The 21,608-nt window shown below is 40.6% G+C and overlaps 1 protein-coding gene across 2 annotated transcripts in view; it reads left to right on the forward strand.

Moving 5' to 3' along the window:
* The window catches only part of MYOM2 (myomesin 2), a 194,098-nt gene that overhangs the window by 134,492 nt on the left and 37,998 nt on the right, over nt 1-21,608 (forward strand). For both annotated transcript variants that reach the window (XM_066603582.1, XM_066603590.1), the window contains 6 exons: nt 1,524-1,668; nt 2,367-2,426; nt 8,819-8,886; nt 13,761-13,874; nt 14,342-14,429; nt 17,127-17,165. In XM_066603582.1, the coding sequence (XP_066459679.1) occupies nt 1,524-1,668; nt 2,367-2,426; nt 8,819-8,886; nt 13,761-13,874; nt 14,342-14,429; nt 17,127-17,165 (514 nt within the window). The remainder of the gene's footprint in view (nt 1-1,523; nt 1,669-2,366; nt 2,427-8,818; nt 8,887-13,760; nt 13,875-14,341; nt 14,430-17,126; nt 17,166-21,608) is intronic.

Raw genomic sequence — 21,608 nt, forward strand, 5'->3', positions numbered from 1 at the left:
CATTTGGACATTGATCTGTATAATAATCCACATCTAATATTGATCTGTTACATAATCTCTAAATATATTTGTGTTGTTCCCATAAGGAATAGATACAATTATTGTTTTCACTAAAGCAAGTTTCTGTAACATAACAGCATGGGTTCCTTCTGCAGTGAATTGGTTGAAAGTCATATTGTGTTCCTCAATATAAAAACAAAATTTTCCACTTCTTGTGGATACATTGTCAGTAAACTCAACAGAATGAATGGTATAAAAAGCAATATAAGCTTGCATAGCTTAAATGAGTTAGGGAAACGTGTACTACCTTTCTTTCTACTACGCCATTATTGCCCTTGTCCTGGGAGATATTAAGGCAAAGAATCAATGCTTATGAAGAAATATCCAACAATAATGTAGATATTGGTATTAAGGTTCATAGAGTTTTTACTTTAAATTGGTTTCTGAGACACTGAATACAAAGTTCCTTATTTGTTTAGAAAGAGGAAAGATGCCAATCTGGAGACTAATTGTTAAAAGGCTTATCTACTTTACAAAATCAATTGTGAAATGAAATATTATGGTAAGGGGTCTTCTGTTCAGGATCAAGATTGTAGAGTGTCCACAAAGAGTGTCTTCTGCGCTGGGGGAATTTACATGCCCAGGTGTTAGACTGACTGCCTATTGATTCCAATGACACCATTGAGTGCTGTGTACTTAGGGAAGGAGAAGGCAGAAAGGGTTAAAAGCCCCTCCTGCCTCCTCTTTCTGGTTATCAGCTTTTACTAACAGTTGACAACTCGTTCTACCTTTGATTGATTGCAGAAGCAGAGACTTTAATCCCCGCCGCAATTTTGCATACAGCTGGGCTTAAAGCCCAGCGCCAAGCACTGTATATTTACAGTGCTTGGTCCTAAATGGGTTACCTTATACCATCCATTGGTTAGTTAAATTTGTGTCTAATTTTTTTTAGCAAAGCTTAATCCATGCCCTTTTCAACTATGCCCCCTTTCTGAAGAGTCATGCCCCTTGTCAAATGAGGCGCAGCGGATTATTATTTTTGGTGCATTTGTTTCAGCTGGAGGTTCCGTCACAAACCTGGCTGAAAATACCTGAAGAAAAAGGGCTGCATGCAGTGCTTTTTTTCCATCCAAAATCTGTGCAGCTGGGCAGACAGCGGGTGGACCACATTAAAGTTCATGGGGTCTGTCTGGCGCTGTTTCGTTCCATTCACATGGAACCATTTGGCCGTGGGGATTCCCCTTCCTTGCTCCCCAAACAGAGCAGGAAAGCGGAACTCCTGATGTAGATGTGAAACCACCCTTAATCCCCTATTTTTATTCATCTTAATTTATTTATTTGTTCTACTCTTTCATCTGAGAGTACATTTTAAGGCATTAAGCTCTGTAAATATCAGTAAAAACTGGAAACATTGAGGTGTTCTAAACCTTTTGGCTAATAGTATATATAAAGATACCTCGCATTATAGAATAGGTTTGTTTTAACTCAAAAGAAGCTGAATTCTATTACTTCATGTTTTGCAGAGTCACCGTATTAAGTTTGATAGAGCTACTGGCACTATTGAAATGATAATGGACACATTTACTGTAGAAAACGAGGGTACCTATACAGTACAGATCCAAGATGGTAAAGCCAAGAACCAGTCTTCATTAGTTCTCATTGGAGATGGTAAGTGGTTTGCACTTATATTAAAGGGGAAGTCCCATCTAAAACTTTGATGGCATCTAGTATCTTCTGAATATGTCAGGAAAGTGGGATAGATGTGGGTCCCATCTCTGACATCTATATCTATCTCTGTCTCTGCATTCACTGCCCACGGCAGGGCAGAATGCAGCATCTGGGGTAGTCCAGACGTATGGAAACAGTTGAGTAAATATTGCTGCGCTATTTTCATAACTTGGGGTCTCGGAAACAGAGTAGCCCACTGTGCTATGCTGTTTCCATATTGACTTCTATGGGAGTTATAAAAATAGTGTAGCAATGCCCACTCAACTGTTCTATGTCCGACCACCCCTAGTCTCCGCATTTAGTTGAGCCAGGAGCTATGATTGGTAAAACGATAGGTTTGGGTCCCAGAGGTGGGACCCACATCTATCAGACTTTCATAGTATATCCTGTGGAGCAGCTATGAAAGTTTGAGATGGAAATATCCCTTTAAGTTGTGCTAACACAAGATAGCCCAGATATTATATTACTCAAATCTACAGCTCTCTGTTGACAGTCTCTTAGTTATTTCTTTTTTTTTTCTTAACAATATTACTAGTTTGTAGAGTATTTGCTAATCTTACATCAGTGTTCATGATTGGCATGGTCACTATTTGTCTTAATAACAGTGATAACAATATATTGTACATTTTTATTTGCAGCTTTCAAGGCACTTCTGGCTGAAGCTGACTTTCAGAGGAAGGAGTATATCAGGAAACAAGGTAAAATGTAGTAAAAAAAAAGTACTTTAACTCCTTATCTAAAGATAAATAACTTGCTTACAAATTTTTTAATATTGGCACAACTTGTGAGCTGTGCATCAATATTTCTCCCTCATTTATAGCAATGGGTGTCCAGTTTGCCAAGAGAGTGCATACCATGTTAAATCTGGTATAGGATAAACATCACAATAAGGGCTCCTTCATACTGGCGAGGGTGATATCAGGCCGTGAATCACTGCCCAATACTGCCCTCGCAATCCATGTGAAACCCCTGGATGCGAGGCGTTTTCATGTGAAAGCAGCCTTGCATCACTGTGGGCAATCCCCCTAGCCACGGCTGAAGGGATTCCCCAGCCAAGGCTGAAGAGATTTCCCAGCCGAGGCTGGAGAAATTTCCCTGCTGAAGCTAAAGGGATTTCCCTGTAACAGCCATGGCTGAGGATCGTGGAGTTCTCCCATTGCTTTCAATGGGGCCAGCTCTGCTGCCACCGGCCCCATTGAAAACAATGGGCGATATCGCAAAAAGAAAGAACATGCTGCGTTTTTTTTTTTTCACGCAGCATCGCTGGAGTGAACACATCGTAAATGAGAATAAAACCATTGAAAATCACTGGTTTTATAATCATACATTTTCACTCCACAACTGTGGCTGTTGTTCATAAATGAGTCATGCTCAGCACAACTCTGAAGCTCCGCATGTACATGTTTCAGGAAAAGTGGTACAGCGGCTTCATAACTTGCAGCTCAAATGTATTAGTATCAACGCATTTGCATCTGTATTAGATAAATCTGTCTTATTGTACTTACTGTATATAATTAAATTGCAAATAAAAGCAAATGCTATTGTAAATCTTAAATAAATGTTAATGGATTCTGAGCAGGAAATGAGCTTCTTCAAAGAGTTGGATGGGTTAAATTGTTATCCATATTATACCTGCAGGTTTATTAGCATGGTACAACTGGCAGTAAATTGCAAAAATCATCGTATAAATTTCTCATTCAATAATTGCAGAAATTCATCATTTAAAATCGAATTTGAGCACACACCATTACACTTAACGCAAAGTGGAAAAGTAGTGCCTGCTCATTCTTTGATGCAAATGGCTCTGATGAAAGTATTTCCGACAATCTCATCATATCAAGCGTTCGAAAATTATTTTCATGCCGTTTTATAGGACATAATCACTCATACATTTCACATATTTAATATAACATAGTTGATCATTTTAATGTGATGCTGTTACTGTGCAATGTTACCTTGCTAGTGGCTGTAAAACATTATCTAATCAAATCTTCGGTTGATCAGGACTAGAAAAAAGAGGCTGCTGTTTTTCCAGAAACTGCACCATGTCAATTAAAGCAACATGTCGATCCATAGGCTGCGTCTACTATTGCAGCTCAGCTTCATTCACTTAAAGGGGTTGTCTGGCGGCAGCAAGTGGGGTTATACACTTCTGTATGGCCATATTAATGCACTTTGTAATGTATATCGTGCATTAAATATGAGCCATACAGAAGTTATATACTTACCTCCTCCGGTCCTGGCGTCCCCGTCTCCATGGATCCGTCTAATTCTGCTGTCTTCTGGCGTTTTTAGACGCGCTTGCGCAGAAGGGTCTTCTGGCTTCTCTTCGGTCCTGCACGAGCGGCGTTCTGGCTCCGCCCCCTTCCACGCGTCATCGCGTAGCTCCACCCGTCACGTGTGCCGATTCCAGCCAATCAGGAGGCTGGAATCAGCAATGGAACGCACAGAGCCCATGGTGCACCATGGGAGAAGACCCGCGGTGCAGCATGGGAGAAAACAGCAGTGCATCCCTGGGAAAGGACCGGCGGCCATCTTAGGCAGAAGATTTTTTAAAGTTCATATTTCGTCGGATTGGTGAGTAGCAAGCGGCTTAAAAACCGCTTTAAATTGCTATTTTATGCCAGGGGGGTGACAGGGGGAATGGGGTAATGTAAAATTTTGATGTTTGCCGCAAGACAACCCCTTTTAAGGTGTTGTCTTACGAAAAATGTTGTTTATAGTTAAATCAGCCCATAATTATAAAAATATTTTGTATTTACACTTATAAAAATGCTTCTGTCTCCAAATATTCCAGGACTAATTTTACAATAGCGCCAGGGGCGTAACTATAGAGGATGCAGGGGATGCGATTGCACCCGGGCCCAGGAGCCTTAGGGGGCCCAGTACTATGAATAAAGCATTATAGTTGGGGGCCCTGTTACAAGTTTTGCATCGGGGCCCAGGAGCTTCAAGTTACGCCTCTGAATAGCACCACCTGCTGTTTCTAGTCTGTGTTCATCTCGGTAGTCTGTGTTCCAATGTGGTTCCACCTGCTCAGTGTTGGCACTCTCTCCACTCCTAGAGTGTATGTGGAGGGATCCCTGGTGGGATGAGTGGCTACATCTGAGGTTGCAGTGTCTTCTCTGATGTCAGAAAAAATGCTGAGCAAATGATTAGAAAGTGAGGCAGCTGCAAAGAAGTAACACTGAGCATGTGTGACCATCTTGGAAGATTTACTGAGGTGGATTGAACACAGAAAGGCTCTTCAATAGAAACAGAAAGTGGCGCTATTCTAACATTAGCCCTGGAATATCTGGGGATAGAAACACTGTTTAATAAGTGTAAATACCAAAAATGTTTAAAATGATTGGCTGGATTTAACTCTAAACAATACTTTTCACTGGAAACCTCCTTTAAATGTGGATTGCTTGCAATAAGCCAAATGAGATGGAACAGTTTGCAGGAAAACAACACACCCTTTTTCAAGTCCTGTATAAACCATTTAACCTAAATAGTGAACTGTGCACGGTTTCTCTTTATTGTACACCACCTGTGTTGCAGCATTTCAATCATGGTGGAATCGGGGTGACTTTATGACCTCACCCTGGGCCAAATGATTGTGCCCTCTGTAACTTAGTGTTGAGCCTGATGAGTGCATCTCTTCTGTCAATGCAGAAAGTCCCTTAAGGCCCATTTACACACAATGATTATCAAACAAAATTTGTTAAAACGATGGCATATGAGCGATAATTATTGCGTCTAAATGCTCCTATTGTTTACTCTTTGGCTGAACAATGATTTTAAGGTGAGCTTAAAATCCATTGTTCAGCAAGAAACAAAAGTTAGGGAGAGCGCCATCACAAAAAAGAAAAATTAATCAATAACTATATGGGATTCTACTTACCGGGTGTCAGGCGGGGCAACAAACATATATTTGTGTCCCACCTGCACCCGGGAATCCAAGTTCGCCTTTAGAGGGTTTCTTTGCCGATGGGAGGAGTTTTATCCAGAAAATTCTGGTACTGAAGAATCTAATAGTTCTACTCAGCTAATCTAGACAGCAGCAGCTCGAAAAGTACCCCAAAAGTTGCAAAGAACAATTTGGGGAAATGACAATGATATATAAAGTAAAAAACTTTTCTATTGACTGCGCTACACTCTCAACCCAGAACGTCCTGTGGGAATAAGTTACTAAGAACCGAGGTCAATAGTAAGCTATTGTGGAATATGGGGAATAAAATTATAGCTTACTATTGACCTCGGTTCTTAGTAACTTATTCCCACAGGACGTTCTGGGTTGAGAGTGTAGCACAGTCAATAGAAAAGTTTTTTTCTTTATATATCATTGTTCAGCAAGAGAGTAGATAACACAGACCGCACACTGTGTTCTGCACGGGAGCGGCTAATTACATTATATTCATGCCAACAACCAGTGGCAGCCTGTGCACTGAGTTCAGACCACCTGCTTAGTTCTGCAAGCAGCTCCCAGAGGCACACAAAGGAAGCTGATAAAGTACTAATTGGCAGATGATCACTCTGATTTTAGGAAAAATAAAAGATTTTTTATTTTTTTTTAAGTGGGGAGGTGAAAACAAAAAGATAACAATTTAAAATAGCTGTGTCCTCAAGGGGTTAATTCGTCAGTTCTCTTTCATTTAACAAGCACAACACGTCTTAAGATCAGTGGCATAACGCCAATAGAGGCAGACCACGCAACTGCTATGTAGCCCATGGGATAAGGGGGCCCGGGGCTGAAAATGTCCTATCCCCTTTCCCACAGCTGATTCGCCTCCCCCTTCCTCTGAACAACCATCAGCACAAAAGTTGTAGTTAACTTACTGTACATTCCAACTGCTCCTCACTCCTGTCATGGCAGTGCCACTGTGAGAGCAGGAAGGAGGGGGATAGGACTTCATATTGCTTGCAGCTTGGATGCATTGTTCAGAAGGCGGAATACACTGAGGAATTTTCCATGTGAATTCTGCTTCCAAAAACTATGTCATGATCCACAGCTCTTTGATGTGGTTTTTAGTGTGGATCCATGCACAGAGTTAGCTTTGTCAATAGGCAAAAGCGGTGTGCAGAATTTCGGCATGAAAACTTGCATTTCCAAGAATTTCTTCATCAAGTGACAAGAAGTACATTTTTTGGTGGGATTCACTGCATAAAATCCTGTGGTGAATTGCAATGCAGTTTTTGACACGGATTCTGGTGCTGATCTGCAGTAAAATCTGCAGCATGTGAATAAACCCTCAGGGTTCATTCACAGGTTGCATATTTTGGTGCAGATTGGCACCATAAGGCCTCATGTCCACTGGGAAAATCAGATCCGCTGCGGATTTGTAACGCAGATTTGGGCTGCAGATGCACTGTAAGGCCTCGGTCACATGGGCGTTTTTTGCCGCGATTTGCGGATCGCATGACAGATGCGCATCCGCAAATCGCGTGACCGGGGCCGAAAAATTGCCCAAAAAATCTGCTCCTAGCCGCGTTTCATTAGAAACGGGCCGGAGCAGTGCAGCGCTGTCCAGCGCATTGAATTCAATGGAGCCGGCAATACAGCCGGCTCCATTGAAAGCAATGGGCTGCAGGCGATCTCAGGATGAATTTTCGGGAAGGGCTTAAAAATATAAGCCCTTCCCTGAAAATCATCCAAAACTGTGTAAAAAGTGAAAAAAAATATATACTCACCATTATAACAAGAAAACCCATTTAGGCTAGGTTCCCACTAGCGTCTTCATTTCCATTTCGCTGTTCCGTCGTGAAATGTTTCAGTTTTCCAACCGATAGAAAAGTATTGAAGTGGAAGGTCTTCAGTTTCAATCTGTTTATGTACTTTTTGTCTCCATTCCATCTATTATACTGGAACAGAATAAGGACGGTTCTGCTTTTTATTGTATTGTAGTCCATGAGAGACAGATGGAAGTAGAAAGCAACCTGTTTTCCTTTCCAGTTTTGTTTCTTGTGGTGGTGCCTCTTCAATGAATGTGGCTCAGTGGTTAGCACTGGGTCCTAGGTTGAACGACAACATCAACTTGAAAAACGCCAAAATAGTTGTTGCCCAGATTTGAATCTAGGATGCCAGGTCTGCAAAGCAGCAGTGCTAACAACTGGACCATCATGCCTGTTTTTTCATATCCATTCTCTAGAGGAGGAGAAGAAAGGGAAGTGAAAAATAAAAAAACACAATCAGAACATTCAACCTCCATGAAGATGTTGTCCTTAGTCAGATGTGAGTCTAGAACCAAAGTGCTACAAGGCAACAGTGAAAGCCACTGCACCATCAAGTTTCTTCCTGCTTCTCCCTTCCCCTTTTCCTCCTTTGTTTGCTTCTTATATTCCCCAACTAGAGGAGGAAGAAGAAGGAGAAGAAGGAAGAAAAAGTATATATTTTTGTGTAGCCATTAGCACTTTTGCTTTGCAGCGCTGCAGTCCTAATTTTAAATCTGACCAAGTATAATATCTGCATGGACTTTGTATGGTCTCATTCTTCTCAGACAGAAGGAAGAACAAGCATGGTGGGTCTATCCTTAGCACTGTTGCCTTGCAGTGCTGGAGTCCAAAGTTCAAACCTGACCAAGGGTGATGTCTGCATTGGGTTTTTCAAAGTTGATCTCTTAGATGAGGTGTGAACTTAAGACCCCTAAAAGACAACAGTGTTAACCACTGAGACACATTTATTGAAGAGGCACCACTACCATTAAGCCATTTTAAATGCTGAAAAAGGCCGTAAGTGGGAAGCATGTAAAACGGAACAAATACTTTTCATTTTTGTTTTTAATAAAACTGGATCTGTGTAATAAAACGCAAGTGTTAACAGGTACTTAAAAGTATCATGTTGAAATCCTAAGAGAACAGTTATCACTTTCATTTGGAGGCTAAGCACTTCCAATTATTAGATGATGTTTCATTATTCATCATTCTCACATATAAGTCATTATTTGCAGTACTCAATGGTCACTCACTATCTCCAGTAGCTTGTAATGAATCATCCCTCGGGATCACTCTCTCAGCCCTTACCACCTATAGTAGCATATAATGACTGCAATATAGTATTACAGATATATGTAAATGTGTTTTACAGTAGATGTATTTGTGTAATCTGCAGGCCCTCATTTCCTGGAATACTTATATTGGGATGTTACAGAGGAATGTGAAGTATTGCTTGTTTGCAAGGTTTGTATTCATTAAATCATTGTCCACCAGTGGAATTATATCTATAAACTAGTTTTCAATGAGCACAAGGTAATACCAGACTACTCATAGCTACGGTTTACAATATACAAGTAGTTCTGTACTTTTTGTTAAACCTGATTTTTAATGTATATTTCTTCCATGATTGTTTCTTGGCATCCCGAAGTGTTATTGAAGTACTGTATCAACCAAATTACATTTGTTGTTCCAACATCTATTCTTCTCACTTCATCCAGTAGATTTAGTCAATACTTACATACCTTTAATATGCCTTAATCAATCATCATGCTCAGTCAGAGATTGGAAGTATTGCCATGGTACATCACAATCCAATGTAAATGAACATGATTCACAAGTTGCCACAACTGTGACTCGATAATTGCAAGAAAGCCAGCTGCTTTGGATTTCTTGCAGCTGCATCCAGCAGAATCAGTCAATAGTTAATCAGGAGGAGATGAGTGGATATATAGATTCACTGTGACTTGCATTTTATGCATTTACATTCATACTCTTTCTATACCTATTTGTTCAAGGGGTGGTTCTATACAGTGATTGACAGCCTTCCTTATATTGATAGCATTACCTATATAACAGCCTTTCCTATATACAAAGATAACAGTCAGTCACTAGGTAGGACCACCCACTGGCAGGGGTGTAGCTAAAGGCTCATGGGCCTGGGTGCAAAAGTTTATCTTGGGGCCCCCCAACTACTCTTTACCCTTTTACGCATAGGCGTAACTCGAAGCTCCGGGGTCTCAATGCAAAACCTATAACAGAGCCTCCAACTATAATGCTTTATTCATAGTACTGGGCTCCCTATATGGAGAAGAGAGGAACTTATGGGCCCCCTAAGGCTCCTGGGCCCGGGTGCAACCGCATCCCCTGCATCCCCAATAGTTACGCCAGTGCCCACTGGACTCCTAATGATACAAAGAGCAGGGATGTAAATGCATAAAATATAAATTATACGGAATCGTTTCCCTCAAAACTATATAGCAATCTACCTCCTGGTCTCTACTATGCTGCCCACAGATAGAACTGCTTTGAATTTCCCTAATCAATAATCAAAATATCTTACTTCCCTACTAGAGATGAGCGAGCACCAAAATGCTCGAGTGCTCGTTACTCAAGTCGAACTTTCAGTGATGCTCCAGAGTTCGTTTCGAGTAACGAACCCCATTGAAGTCAATGGACGACTCAAGCATTTTTGTATAGATTTGTGAAAATCTTAGCAAATCACCAAAGTCATGTAAAAAACACAGAAATGGATAGGGCAGGCGAGGAGCAACATGCAGGGCTGCATTTCGGGCTCCGAGGTCTCACTATTAAGCCACAATAGTGGCAAGAGTGAGACCCCCCCCCCCCGCACTGTCAGCATAACGATCATTCTCCTCTGCCACAGCTGTAACAGCTGTGGCAGAGAAGAACGATGTTAGCCCATTGAATTCAATGGAGCCGGCAATACAGCCGGCTCCATTGAAAGCAATGGGCTGCCGGCGAGCGCGGGATGAATTTTCGGGAAGGGCTTAAAAATATAAGCCCTTACCTGAAAATCATCCTAAAATGTGTAAAAATAAAAAATAAAAATTATGTCAGCATTAAGATCGTTCTCTTCTGCCACAGCTGTAACAGCTGTGGCAGAGAAGAACGATGTTAGCCCATTGAAAGCAATGGGCTGCCGGTGAGCGCGGGATGAATTTTCGGGAAGGCCTTACCTGAAAAAGAAAGATTTTAGTGTAAAAAAGAATAAAAATGCAGGCATTCTCTTCAATGGAGCCGCTGCTGCTGCCGGCGACTCCATTGAAGACAATGGTCCGCTGGCACACCTGAATTCTTTTTCAGGGAAGGGCTTTACATATAAGCCATTCCCTGGAAATGAATTAAAAGTGATTTAAAAAACAAAAAAAATAGATACTGACCTCCCTTCAGCTGCCGGGGCACAGCCGCATCTTCTCCTGCTGTCCCCTGCACTGTGGTGCTGAACTGCTGATCTATCACCAGCCGGGGATTTAAAATCCCCGCCTGCTGAAAGAGCTGAATGTGATTGGCTGAGGTGCTCAGCCAATCACAAGCAGCTCTCCCCGAATGAATGACAGGTGAGACTCCGTCTGCCGGGACTAGGTGAGTATATATATATTTTTTTATTTTTACACATTTCTGGATGAATTGCAGGGAAAGGCTTATATATTTAAGCCCTTCCCGAAAATTCATTGTGCAATCGCCGGCAGCCCATTGCTTTCAATGGAGCCGGCTGTATTGCCGGCTCCATTGAATTCAATGGGCTAACATCGTTCTGCCGGGACAAGGTGAGTTTATATTTTTTTTAACTTTTTACACATTTTAGGATGATTTTCAGGTAAGGGCTTATATTTTTAAGCCCTTCCTGAAAATTCATCCCGCGCTAGCCGGCAGTCCATTGCTTTCAATGGAGCCGGCTGTATTGCCGGCTCCATTGAATTCAATGGTCAGTGCTCGTTTAATCGAGACGAGTACCGCGTGGTGCTCGCCTCGAGTAACGAGCATCTCGAGCACCCTAATACTCGAACGAGCATCAAGCTTGGACGAGTATGCTCGCTCATCTCTATTCCCTACACAATTTTTCCCCTTGAAATCAACCCAGCGTCCATCTCATTTTATTTCTACAATATTTTACATTCTTGTTAAATTTTGCATTGTACATTTTTTTCTCTCTCTACTTGTGCAAGTTAAACACAGTATAACTGATATACAAAAACCTTACTATTTCTACTGCTAATAACGTTCCACAGCTAATGCTAATACTTTTTTTCAGCCTCTAAGCTTTTGGATCAGTAATATTCCACGTGCAGTATTACATTGCTTAAATTATCATATCCCCACAAGAGTTTTAATACTCATCATTGGGGCTGGTCTAGGACCAAAGTTTTACTTTTCTGTATTTTTGGATTATTGCTAATTGGGGCCTATATCACATTTTCAGAATACAAACTGATAGAAATTACACTCTTTCATCTGTAGACAAAACCAGATTGACACTACAGTATGTGGAATTGGAACTTTCCTTCATGAACATTGTGATTGCTCTTGACAGGACACAGTCTGATATTTGTAATAGAGACCCTCATGGTCTTTATTACATGCAGTCAAAGTGTAATCAAGAACATGCTATCCTCACATCGGCTTACCTAGATGGAGGTCTCTATTACAAATATGACCCTGCTTGCTGTTGGGAGCATGAAAATGTACTATAATAATGTAATTCTGTTTAATAATCCAGTAGAGTGGCTGTAAGTTATTAAGCTATGATAGAAGCCTCTCTTCTCCTCCCTAAATACAGATGTTGCTGTAGCATTGGGAATGTACCGTTCCTGACAACTCCAGGGTTCTTAGAGACTGTCCAATCATTGCATCGTCCCTGTACCAAATGATACAGGAAACAAATATTACCATACTGTCACTGAGGAAAACTCAGTATACAAATTAATAATGTCCTTTTTTTCTTTATGGAATATTCATCAATCTTTGATCTGCAACACATTTTAAATTAATGCATATCTTCCATTTTGTTCTTAGCGTACTATTCTATATTATAATATTTTACCATCTGATTCTGTATATATAAATTCACTATCTGGCTAAACTCTCTTATTTCTAGGTTATTGATTGTTCAGTTGCTCAAAAAAAAACATTTTCTTCATTTTATATTTTTCTACTGAATTCTGGGCATTCCCTGGTAGACTAAAGTTGCATTACAGTAGGCCTGCAATTGCTAGTCAAACTCCATTGTATGCTGCTATTTCTTCCCATAATAGTCTATATAAAAATCTTATCTGTCTCATCTCCATTTTTTGTATAACCAATGCTCTTTAAAGGAGATGTCCCGCGCCGAAACGGGTTTTTTTTTTTTTTAAACCCCCCCCCCGTTCGGCGCGAGACAACCCCGATGCAGGGGTTAAAAAAACCACCCGCACAGCGCTTACCTGAATCCCGGCGGTCCGGCGTCTTCATACTCACCTGCTGAAGATGGCCGCCGGGATCCTCTGTCTTCATGGACCGCAGGGCTTCTGTGCGGTCCATTGCCGATTCCAGCCTCCTGATTGGCTGGAATCGGCACGTGACGGGGCGGAGCTACACGGAGCTACACGGAGCCCCATAGAGAAGAGGAGAAGACCCGGACTGCGCAAGCGCGGCTAATTTGGCCATCGGAGGGCGAAAATTAGTCGGCACCATGGAGACGAGGACGCCAGCAACGGAGCAGGTAAGTATAAAACTTTTTATAACTTCTGTATGGCTCATAATTAATGCACAATGTACATTACAAAGTGCATTATTATGGCCATGCAGAAGTGTATAGACCCACTTGCTGCCTCGGGACAACCCCTTTAAGTAATCAGTAAAGGCCCATTTACACTGGATGATTATCCCTAAAAATTCACTAATTGGCGATCGTTTTAGCGATAAGCAGTGCGTGTAAATGGGCGCGGGGCACCCGCATTTCGGGCACTTTTAGGTGATCGTTAAAATCCAGCTCACCTAAAAATCATTGCTCACTTTTATCATTAGTTCTCCACGGGGGTGTGCTGATTTTTTTTCCCCGCGGAGAACAAAGGATCTGAGCACAGATAATAGCCTTGGGCTATTAGCTGCATTCAGTGAAGGCTTCATTAACATACATAATTGGTATTTAAGTAGCTGAGTGGCTACTTAAATACCAATTATTTTGTATGCAAAATAATCGCTCAAAGCTGTCACTCAAACTGTCGTTTGAGCAATCTTTGAGCGATTATCTGCTCGTGTAAATGGGCCTTTATACCAACATATGGATTTCATGTTATCCTGCTTTAGAAGATTTGTTATTAATGCTATTGTTTTTACAGGTAGCAAACACAAAGAAGGAAACTGTATTTAAGTGGTATAAAGCTGAAATACCAGTTGAAGCCGTGGATGTTCCAGATCTGCAGCAAGGAATGTGCATATTCCGCATTCCAAAGGTACAGTTTTAGATTTCTGTTTGTCCCAGAACAGGTTCCAGAATGAAAGATAAATCATCTAATAATCTGATATTTACATCGTGGACCAAGTTAAAGCGGTTGCATAACATAAGAAAAAAGGGTATGCTTTTTTTCTGCAAACAAGGCCAATTTTGTCCCTAGGCTGTGTCTGGTATTGCAGATTAATCTAATTCACTTACATAAACTAGATTTTTTCGCAAGAATGATTAAAGAACACTAGTAAACCGAACTGCTATGCTGTAAACTAAATCTCTTAATCCCCTGAAACAAGTCCACACGGACAATTGATTTAAAGCAATGTAAAATAAGAACAACATTTACATTAAGCCAGCGTAATGCTTCCCGACATAAACATTTTCATGGTTCCCTTTAACGTCTCGCTTTATTAGTTGCTTTTAACTTTTATTTCAGTCTAAAAATGTATCACTTTTCTATTACATTTATAGCTGACTAAAAAAGATCAAGGTGAATATAAGGCTACATTGAAGGATGATAGAGGCCAAGATGTATCTATTCTTGAACTCTCTGGAAAAGGTAAAGACACATTTCTTTACTGCATGACATACTATACTACAACAATTTTAGAGAAAGAAAATAGAATTGTGATGTTAAATAATCCTGACGGTAAAGGACAGAGATGTACTACTTAATTCTACCATGTATAATACTCACCTTGGTCTGTAGTCTGTACATTGATTGTGGCGAAATGCCCAAACACATAGGGACACAGCTTTCTCCAAGGACATCATTTAATCAGTCACTATACAAACTGACACAGAAATAAAAAAGATATAAAGGTACTGTCTATTCTGCTGCAGTATATTCTTCACCCTTACAAATTGGTATACAATTCAGTAATTTAGTATCTACCTAAATATAAATGTGAAAGCAGTGTAAGGATACTATTATGCCTTTGAGGGTTCTTTCACACGGCTGTAGGCATTTTTATGTGCACCTGCCGGCACCGTAAAGTGCATGAACGATCTCACAAATCTAACGCTGAGCCCGCAATGCCATTGGGCCTCCCCCTCGCCTGCTCACCTCCTCCCTCCTCCCGTCCAGCTGTGTGCAATGGGAGGGGGTGGGGCTAAGTTCCCACCCCCTCCCCGCCCCTTGTCTGCAGGCATGAATGGGAGGGGCAGGGCAGAGCTTAGCTCCACCCCCATCCCAACCCCTCCCATTGCAAACATCTGGAGGGGAGGAGAGAAGAGGGAGGAAGTTTAGCAGTCATGCTGCTAAACTCCCTCCCACCTCCCTTCTCCGGCTGCTGTCATTGGCTCCCATAAGATCCCATGCGGTAGCCAACGTATTCTGGCCCGAAGGATAGTTCCAAGACTATCTTTGCAGTCCGGCGTGAAAGCACTTCGCGCTATATTGGCTTTCTCGCTGCGGGAATACAGCCATGTGATCTGATGCATTTGAATCCAATGCATCAAATCATAGAGTATGTTTAAGCCGGCCATTAAAACGGCGGCAGATATACACTCGTGTGAAAGAGGGCTGAGGCAGCATCCAGCACTTGTGTTTTCCCAGTAATTGCTGGGCTGCACTCTCAAGTGTAGGTGTAGCCCAACAATTATCGCTATTACACGAGCAATAATGATGCTCGTGTAGCAATGCCCTAAAGGTTGACATTTGGATTACACATGGGCTAATGATGCCTGTAGATCTTTTAGACTTGTGCAGTCATCACAGCACATCACAACACAATTCATAAGTAATGAGCTACTCATTATACCGCTCATTTATGTTTTCTTTATTTTTATTCTTGTTCTCCTCCTCCTCCCTCTGGAGCAGAACAGACAAGTATGGTGACTCAGTTGTTAGCACTGCTGCCTTTCTTTGCTGGAGATTTAGGTTCAAAACTGTCCAAGGGCAACATCTAGATGTGGTTTTTATGTTCTCTTTTTGTTTATTCTTCCACTTTTAATCCTCTGGCGCAGAAATGTGCTGTGGCTCAGTGGTTAGCGCTATTGCTTTGCAGTGCTTGAGTTGTAGGTTCATATCTGACCAAGGGCAACATCTGGATGGGAATTTTTTATGTTCTCTTTGTGCTCAGTCTTTACTGTTGTTCTCCTCCTCCGGCATATGGTGCTGTTAGGCAAAGTGACAGGGAGCCGGGTGCTGTATTTTTCCCAGATACCTGATTGCTGGTTCCCACAGTGCTCATCTGTGAAGTCCACGAACCAGCTAAAAAATCTGACTCTTTTTAGAGTTCTGTGTGCGTACTCTCCTATACAATTCGTTTACAAGGAGTTCTCAGCTTGTAGATCCTTTCTATTATGAATTTATGCTCCAATGGCTGATTGGGCAGATTTGTCCTCTTTGATCGCATTATCTGGCTCAGTCCACTAATATTTCCAACTCCATTCCAACTCAATCGCATGCCATGCAATGTGCATGCAAGTGCAATGTGATGGTGAACACGTATGATGTTTTGACGCACGTTAAACACATGCCTGAGGATCCCAATTTCTCAGAAGTCTTGTGAGGAGTTTTTGAATAAAAAATGCCTCGCGTCAATGTAAAAAATGCACTGAAAATATAAGCGTGATATCCGGCCAAGCATTTTGGCCCAATATTGCATTCCCCCATGTGAATGTAGCCTGGGGCAATGGCAGCAATAAAAAAAAGCAAGATGCAGAAAAGTGCATGCTACGATGTTCAAATGTACATATAACACATACCTATAGATAACAACATGTAAATATTGTTGAACTGTTAAGATATCGTTTTCCTTAATATTTCTTTGAAAACTTCATGGTTGATCTCAGGAAACTCTTTGTATATGAATACGCATCATGTCACTTCCCATAAAAATATTCATTTATGCATTTCTATCTTAGTGTTCAATTTCCAGCTTAACTGTTTTTGCAACACTGTAATAACCATCCAGTCCATGAAGAATTATCTTCTTGTTGACATTTACCTGACTAAACATTTTTCTGGAAACAGCAATTAGGGTTTTGCTGTATAAACAAAGTCCAATAAGAAATCTGGCACTTTTTGCTTAAGGATGCAATGAGGAAGATTAATGCATGGCTTTTTTTGCATGTCACATTCATCACATGCTTGACTAAAACAGAAATGTTCCTTCTGTAGAGATATAGCATTTCTTGCTTATGGTTATGGTTATTTTCATTTGTTGCTGATTCTGTATCTCATTGTAAAATGGAATATCTTATATTTTTATGCACTTGTGTGTGATTTAATGTTTTCTTCTATCACTAGTTTATGAAGATATTGTCCTAGGAATGAGCAAAGTCAGTGGTAAGATTTCATCTTTTCTTAATTCATGATGACGACAGAATTTAAGTATGAAGCAGACCAGTTATTTAACAATAACAAACTGCAACAGTTGGTTTGTCTAAACATCATAACGATATTCAATAAACAATATTACACTTACCCTGTTTCCCTGAAAATAAGACATACCCTGAAAATAAGACATAGCATAATTTTCCAGGATTTTTGTGGATGCAAAATGATTTTTAAGGATTTTTGAGGATGCTTGAAATATAAGCCCTACTCCTAAATTAAGTGCTGCTTACGGTTAAATAAAAAAAGGCAATTTAAATAGTGTCCAGGCAGCTATATATGTAAAAAAGTTAAATCTTTTTGAGCAAAAATTAATATAAGACACTGTCTTATTTTCGCGGTAACACGGTATGTAATCATTATTAGGACAGTATTATTATTATTATTTAATACTGCATTCGGAAATCATTGAGTAAAAATCACAATTTCTGCTAATTTATGCCCCTAAACTTTTACAGTTCAACCTGAAGTAAGGATGCTTTGCTTGTTAGAGCTTATAATTAAGAGTAGCAATAATATATAGAACACCATAGAAGACAGGGGACAGTAGAACAATCCCATGTGAATACTAATAGGGCTACAAATATTTCTGAATTAGCCATTTACTCATCTGTGATCTGCAGCAGCTCACGCATACAGTACATACACGGAGGAGAGATGTTTGGCAGAAATGAGAGCATGATGAATGAGTGAACTATTAGTAGAGGAAAAGCAGGAGAGGATCAGAGGGGAGAATCAGATTCTGGGTGTCAAAGGAGATGCCAGCGCTCTGCGCTTGCCAAGATATTTAAATACAAGGATAGAACAACAAACTGAATCTTAGCCCCTGGTGAAGGAAAGTCAAAGTACAAGCGCTGTACAGGTCTTAGGAGAAATTTCAGATGAAAGAGGAATAATAAAGATTTCTGTCAGAAGGGGATTGATAACTGGCAATAGAGAACAAACTACTGTCTGGAAATAGACTCAAGAGGGTATGCAATGTGGTGAGAACAAAACTGTGTAGAAGAAGCCTCTGTTACAGATTGAAAGTTAAACTAAATGGCCACTTTATCAGAGACACCCATCTTGTAATGTATTAGATATCCTTTGGCCTTCCGAACCATAGCAGTTCATTGTGGCATCCATCCACAGGTATTAAAGAACCCAAAGTGTGCCAAAATACATTCCCCACACCATTAATCCACCTATACCAGCTTAAATGCTGACACCTGATTGGAAGGGTTTGTGGATTCATCCTGCTTTCATGTGGCTTGTGCCAAAAATCTGACCCTCCCATTAGCATGATGCAGCAAAAATTTGTGTTCATCCGACCTGTTAATATTTTTCTTCTGTTCAGTCGTCCAAATTTTGAGCTGTCTTGTCCACTGGAGTTTTGTCTTTCCATTTTTTGGATTTGGCTGTAATTTACTTGACAGTGCACTGCTTGTTCATCAGAACAATTTTGGGATGCCCATCTAATCCCTTTCTTTGACAAGTTGTTTATGCCCACCGGATGTCCTTTTCCTGGACGCTTTTCCCCATTAAGATCATTCTCAGTATACTCTAGTTACCATAGCATAAGAAAACCCCACAAGGTTAGCAGTATTTGAAATACTGGTCCAGACTATTCTAGCATCAATAAACATGCCTTCTTTAAAGCTGCTCAGACTGCTCGATTCTCTCATTCTAACGTGCACACTTCATTTTATGCTGCACTTCGGAATCATATGTATAATTTCCGTACAGGGATTCTCTAATCGTGAAAGGGCAGCTCTCTCTAATAAAGAGGCCATTCAGTGTAGATGGCTGTAAGAGAACTATCCATGAGTAGAGGGAAGGTTGTTCCAAGACTGTGAAATAATCTCTTGAAGAATGTAGTTGTCTATGTTCTTTAAGTACCCAGAAGGTACTTAAAGGGATTATCCAACCTTTTAAAATTGATGGCCTATCCTTTCAAGATGGGCCATCAATATCTGATCAGGCATTCTCAAGAGTATTTAAGCTGATTCAACAACTTTACACTACTTCCATTGGGAGGAACCCAATCTAAATCCTCTTACTGATAGGTGTCGAAATCATCTCAATTAGCGATAGAGTCATCATTTGCCACATATTTCATGCTGGCTGTATGGTAATGGGTAGGAATTAGAAGTCTCTACACATCCCTTCTATAGAAGAAGTAATCAATATTACATCATATAGGGTAGAATAAGAATAATTTACTATATTCACAGAGTATAAAATATGCAGTATGTATTACTCTTGATTAAAATTGCCATTCCATGTTGTCTTCTCCTATATGTGACATTTTCTAAGACAGAATATGTACTGCTTTGATATTACATAATAGATTTAAAAAGGACCTTAATGCCTTTCAGTTTGCATGCAATTTCAGAAGACAAACCTTTATTGCTGTGGCAGTTCTGTAGACTCTAGAATATAAACTGTATCTTATCTTTTTAATTTTCCTCTCTTCTACTCTCAACCTCCCCTGAGTAATTACAAAGCTCTTCCTCAAAATGCATTTTAAAGTGTTTCACCTCATTTTAAATTTTCTTTTACTGGGTCTAAAAATGAATATGCTAATGCTTTTTAGCTCATCTGTGCACTGAAAGTCTTGCTGACTAATGTGTATTTTTATGTTCATTTTTTTCAAGCAGATATACATATGTGCGGGCTGAGAAGCCAGAGAAAGCACACATAAATTGCAGGCAAAATAGTCCACTGAAATGCTGAATGCTTTTAAAATGCACATTCTGAAAAAAAATACTGTAGACATGTTAATCCGGATTAGGATGTAATCTAAATAGAGAAAAATAAGTTTTTCATAAATCGTGGACCTGAAGCTAAAAACAGAGTATCTATCTATCTATCTCATATCTATCTATCTATTTATCTATCTATCTATCTATCTATCTCATATCTATCTATCTATTTATCTATCTATCTATCTATCTATCTATCTATCTATCTATCTCATATCTATCTATCTATCTATCTATCTATCTATCTATCTATCTATCTATCTATCTATCTATCTATCTATCTATCTATCTATCTATTATCAACCATGTAGGACACCCACTTTTAGGTATTTATATACAGAGCATGTAGCTATGGGTTTTGGTACCTAGACAACCACTTTAGGGTGTGCTCACAAATCACGGATTTACTGTGGGTTTTATTGCACATTTTGGTGCAGTTCTGCAGCAGAATTTACTAAGGCCTCATGTCCACGGGGAAAATCAGGCCCGCTCCGGATTCTCCATGGAGAATCTGCAGCGGGTCCCTCCTGCCCCGCGGACATGAGGGCTGAAAATAAGAATAAATGAGAATAAACTCACCTCCCATCCGCTCCGTTTCTTCTCTTCGCCGCGGCGTCATCTTCTCTGCGTCGCGGCCGGATCTTCTTTCTTCGGCTCGGCGGATGCGCATGATGACGTCGGTGATGTGCTCCGCGCATGCGCCGTCCCGAAGAAAAAAGATCCGGCCGCGACGGAGAGAAGATGGCGCCGAGGCGAAGAGAAGAAACGGAGCGTGTGAGTAAATTCCGAATTTTGTCTCCGGACGGCTTCCATAGGCTTCAATAGAAGCCCGCGGGAGCCGTCCCCGCGGGAGACCCGCATGAAAATGGAGCATGGTCCAGATTTTTTCATGCTCCATTTTTTTTAAAATCCCTTTTATTGACGATCCGCGGGTATTTATCTACCCGCGGGTGGTCAATGCATCCCTATGGGGTGCGGATCCGCGGGCAGGAGAAGAGTTAAAATCCGCTGCGGATTTTAATTCTTATTTTGCCCGTGGACATGAGGCCTAAAGGGTGAAGTCTGCTGCAGATCCACACCAAAATCTTCGAGAAAATTTGCAGCAAATCAGCTACATGTGAGCACACCCTCAACTCCTTAGTGACAGAGCTTTTTTGCTTTTTTCCATTTTTGTTTTTCCTCCTCCCTTTTAAAAAATCGTAGCTCCTTTATTTATCCATCAACGTTGCTGTATGAGGGCTTGTTTTTTGCAGGATGAGTTGTATTTTTCAATGGTACTATTTATTGTACCATATAATGTACTGAAAAACTTTTAAAAAATTGTAAGCAGAGAGAAATGGAAAAAAACTTTTATTACTTTTTAAAAAATAATTACTAAAACTTTATTGATTTTATTTTTACACTTTCTTTTAGTCCTCCTAGAGAACAACAACCAGCGCCAGCGATGCTTTGATCGCTCCTGCAGTATGACGTAATGCTATAGCATTACGTCATACTGTTTTTTGACAGGCAGTCTATCAAGCCACCCCACGGGGATGGCTTGATAGACAGTCTGATAAGGCAGCCCTGGGGCTTTTCAGAAAGCACCTGGCTGCTATGACACCTGCACGGCTCCCCCGATCTCACTCGGGGGGGATGGGGGGCATATGGG

Source organism: Eleutherodactylus coqui, chromosome 1 (assembly GCF_035609145.1).
Source record: "Eleutherodactylus coqui strain aEleCoq1 chromosome 1, aEleCoq1.hap1, whole genome shotgun sequence".
Lineage (NCBI taxonomy): Eukaryota > Metazoa > Chordata > Amphibia > Anura > Eleutherodactylidae > Eleutherodactylus > Eleutherodactylus coqui.